Source organism: Corvus brachyrhynchos, unplaced genomic scaffold, assembly GCF_000691975.1.
Source record: "Corvus brachyrhynchos isolate BGI_N302 unplaced genomic scaffold, ASM69197v1 scaffold209, whole genome shotgun sequence".
Lineage (NCBI taxonomy): Eukaryota > Metazoa > Chordata > Aves > Passeriformes > Corvidae > Corvus > Corvus brachyrhynchos.
The window spans coordinates 1,092,203-1,096,108 of NW_008246056.1; the positions used below are offsets into that span (position 1 = coordinate 1,092,203).

The 3,906-nt window shown below is 47.8% G+C and overlaps 1 protein-coding gene across 2 annotated transcripts in view; it reads left to right on the top strand.

The window, feature by feature from the left end:
- The window catches only part of LOC103623389 (C-type lectin domain family 2 member L-like), a 16,972-nt gene that overhangs the window by 418 nt on the left and 12,648 nt on the right, over positions 1–3,906 (top strand). Inside the window, exons 1-2 of one of the 2 annotated variants that reach the window (XM_017745837.1) lie at positions 32–1,057; positions 3,216–3,405. In XM_017745837.1, the coding sequence (XP_017601326.1) occupies positions 3,399–3,405 (7 nt within the window). In that variant the 5' untranslated portion in view covers positions 32–1,057; positions 3,216–3,398. Of the gene's footprint in view, positions 1–31; positions 1,058–3,215; positions 3,406–3,906 lie in introns of those variants that run through there. The other variant, XM_017745838.1, reaches the window with a different exon arrangement.

Sequence of the window (3,906 nt, forward strand, 5' to 3'; positions counted from 1 at the left end):
GGATACGAGTGGCAGCCTCGTATTCCATAGCTTCTTACCTGCGGGGGCTCGCTCGGCTGCACAAGCTCCGGTCTCCAGCACCACTCAGCTTTTTGCCGGGACACTCTGGCTCCAGCTCTCCAGGCTCCTCACTGTCGGTGCGATGATTCGGAGTCTTGCCGCCTTTAGGAGAACCGCATTTAAGCGAAAACAAACCGCATTTAAGCGAGTAAGATCACTCGAGTCCCTGCTCAGGCGCCAGGTGTTAGGGACCAAGTCCGCAGAGCTGGCCAGAGTAACGACATGTACACCGATATGATTTGAGCATCGTTCTCCCTTTATTGTTCAACTATGCCAACTTTTATCTACTTTTGCAAAGATTCATGCCCAGTCCCTCTAGACAGCCTCTAATCAGCAGGGGAGACGACCAGTGTAGACCTTGCCAAGGACTCTCAGGGCTGCCTGCAGCCAGGGGCCTGTTCAGGGGCTTTTCCTCAGCAACCCTGGGTTGTCCAATCTTTCCAGGGGTATCATATGCCCTTGTTCCATAAGGAATCCCTCTACAGATACACTTAGTGGAAAAAATGCTCCGAGTATCTTGGCAAAAATCACAACCAAGGGATTTTTATTTTTTTTTTTTAGGAGAAAACAGTGAATGAAGGCAAGGTTCTTAAGAAAACCACCTCAAACCATTACAAAGCCCAGAAACTGTTGCATAGAAGTAACTAAGCAGAGACAGGCACGAACAGACATTTCAGAGACAAGTGAAATTTTCGTAAAAAAAGAAGTTCATGCACTGTTGCACATGCAAACAATTTTATGTGGTTCTAAATGACAAAGGTATCAACACAAGAAAAAAACCTCGCTGCCAAATGGGCAGTTCAGTGAGGATGCACTGCCAACTCAGATCTGCTGTCAGAACAGCAAGCAGGCTTCAGGACACACAAAGAACACCCTAAAGGTAGCACTAACTGTGTTGCAGAGCTCACAGCGATCACTGGCTGAGTGTGTCCTTTTTAGCACACGCAATGGACTTTCTGGAACCCTTTTGGGTTTGTGGGTGCAAAGGCTTGAAATGGTGAGTGACTTTTCAAGGTGCTAACTGTGATGTTTTCTCTGTGGTGAGTCACAAATTATCTATAGAGAAATCCTGTTCTTTCTTGGGAAGTGGCCCATGGGAATTTCACAGGGTTTAACAAGACCAAGTGCTGGTGCTGCACTAGGGTCAGGACAACCCCTGGGATCAATCCAGGCTGGGGATGAGCAGAGGGAGCAGCCCTGGCAGAAGGACTCAGGGGTGCTGTGGGTGAGAGCTGGCCCTGCCCCGGCCGTGTGCGCTGGGACAGAACCCCCTGAGCTGGGCTGAGCCCCAGCGTGGGCAGCAGGGGAGGGGGGATTCTGCCCCTCTGCCTCGCTCTGCTGAGACCCCCCTGCAGGGCTGCATCCAGCCCTGGGCCCAGCACAGGAAGGACAGGGAGCTGCTGGAGCCAGTCCAGAGCAGGGACACCAAGGGGAGCAGAGGGATGGAGCAGCTCTGCTGTGAGGAAAGGCTGAGGGAATTGGGATTGTTCAGCCTGGAGAAGGGAAGGCTTTGGGGTGACCTCACTGTGGCCTTGCAGTGCCTGAAAGGAGATTATAAAAAAAGAGGGAGAGTGACTTTTTACATGAGCAGATAGTGACAAGTTCACAAGAGTGAAAGTTTTGAACTAAGAGAGAAAAGATTTAGAGCAGATATCAGGAAAAAGTTCTATACTCAGGGGGTAGTAAGGCCCTGGCACAGGTTGCTCCAAAAGAGAGTCTTTAAAACCATTAATGGTTTTAATCGTGACCACTTGATCTGCCTCCTTGGCTGCTTTTTCACAGTTTCATGGTCCCAGTCAGCACAGGTTGCCCAGAGAAGCTGTGGCTGCCCCATCCCTGGAAGTGTCCTAGGCCAGGCTTGATGGGGCTTGGAGCAAACTGGGATTGTGGACAGCATCCCTGCCCACGGCAGAGGGATTGGAATTAGATAGTCTTTAAAGTCTATTCCAAACCATACCATTCCATGATTTTATGATTGGTGAGTGATAAAAGGTAATCAAAGACTATTTGGGGTAGCAGCAAGTAAGAGGCAGCACCACAGGAACTAACTCTGACCTTTCAAGTCAGTCCCATGAGAGCCCTCCTGTAAAATGCCATACTTTTTCCTTAGAATGTTTGTGTTTATCTCCCTACACTATGGCAGTATTTTAAAGTAATTTTCCAGTGATTCAGTTTGGAGGGTATTTTTGCCTTTAGCCTTCAAGAAATTCCTATGTTGTTTATCAGCTTCCATTGTAGGAATTGTCTGGAGGCCTCTTAGCCAAACACATCAGGGAAAGTGAAGGTGAGTATCTCAGTTACAAGCATCTGGGGTTTATAGCAGTAGTTTTGGAGGATCAGATGATTCACAGTGGTGTGACAGGGTTTCTTGGGGCTTTTTGCTAGCCTGGAGAATCTCCTGCAGCTGTCAGAATTACCTTCTGTACTCATGGGTGAGCATGAAGAGAGTACTCACTTGTGAATGCTCTGTGGTTAAAAGCCACAGTGCTACTTTTGACCTCAGTGAGAGGCAGGACTGAATGGCAGGAGCTCAAGCCACCCCTGCAGAGTGAATAAATGCTGAATAAGCTGTTCTCAGAATACCGGCTGTGCACACACTCATGTTCCATTGTCTCCTCGTATGTAGAACATGCTCTGCATGAAACAGGTACTGAACCTCCCTGCTGCCCTAATTCCACATCCCACTCTCATCCTCTGCCCCTCTGGATTCATGTCTTGCAAAACCTCTGGAAAAGTCTCCAGCTTGTGCTCTCTGGACCCATCACTTCTTCCATCTCCTGGGAATCCTCAGTTCCCTAACCCCCCTGAAGCCACCATACTTTAAGCCTTGTCACAAAAAACATTCAGATTCTTCTTCACCCTTTTGTCTTTCCTTTTCTTCCCCAATGCCTTCCTGGGAATTTTGACCAGTCCAGCTCTCCCAATTCACTGCTTAAATGACCTCCTGCTGCAGGCAAAGGCTAAAATCAGCTGCAATTTGAAATATATTTATGGAAGTATAAAGTTTATATGGCTCTTTATAAGCTGTAAATATAAACACCTGGAGATATTTTCAGCAACTCACCACTGCTCAGAGTCCTTGACAATGAAAGTAATTGGAGACTGGAGTGAAAGCTTAAAGTGTAACCCCCCATTCCCATGGTTTTCTGTTTGAGGTTTCCTCCCCAGGTGCAGAAGGATGCTTATTTTGGATAAACCACTGCTGAATTCCTCCCCAGCCTCACACAGAGCCCACACGGTGACTTGGAGAGAGCTGTGTTCCTCAGGCTGTTTGAACACGCAACACAGCCCAGATCTGCTGTAAGTGCAGCAGTTACTGTGCAAAACCACCAGATGCAATGTATGGTATGTATGGCTCTGTCTTCCAAGCAGTGCTCAAATTTCTATTGCACCTTCATCCCCACCGCTGGCAAGCCAGCATCATCAGGCTTTATGCTCTTCTAGGTAAAGCAAATCACTGGCCAGGTTTTCCAAAGAGGTTTAAGTAATCAATGTTTAAATACTTGATTTTACTCTCCTCCTCCATACAAAAGAAGAAAATAAATAAGTATGAAATAAATAAGATTAAAAAAAAAAACCAACTCCACAACAAACAAACAAACCCAAAACAAACAAAAAAACCCGACCAGACAAAACCAAACCAAACCAGAGCCTTCTGCCTTTGTGTTAGTTCCTGGAATTTTCCAGACGATCCCAGCGAGATATTGTAGAGGCCGACTTCTTGAAAGCCTCCCCATTTCCTATTTCTCCGGAGCTGTGGAGTGACTGTTCCCGGCCCAAAGCCCCGCTCGGCACCGAACCCACCCTCCGTGGCCGTGCCCCGAGGGGCCGGCGCATCTCGGGGCC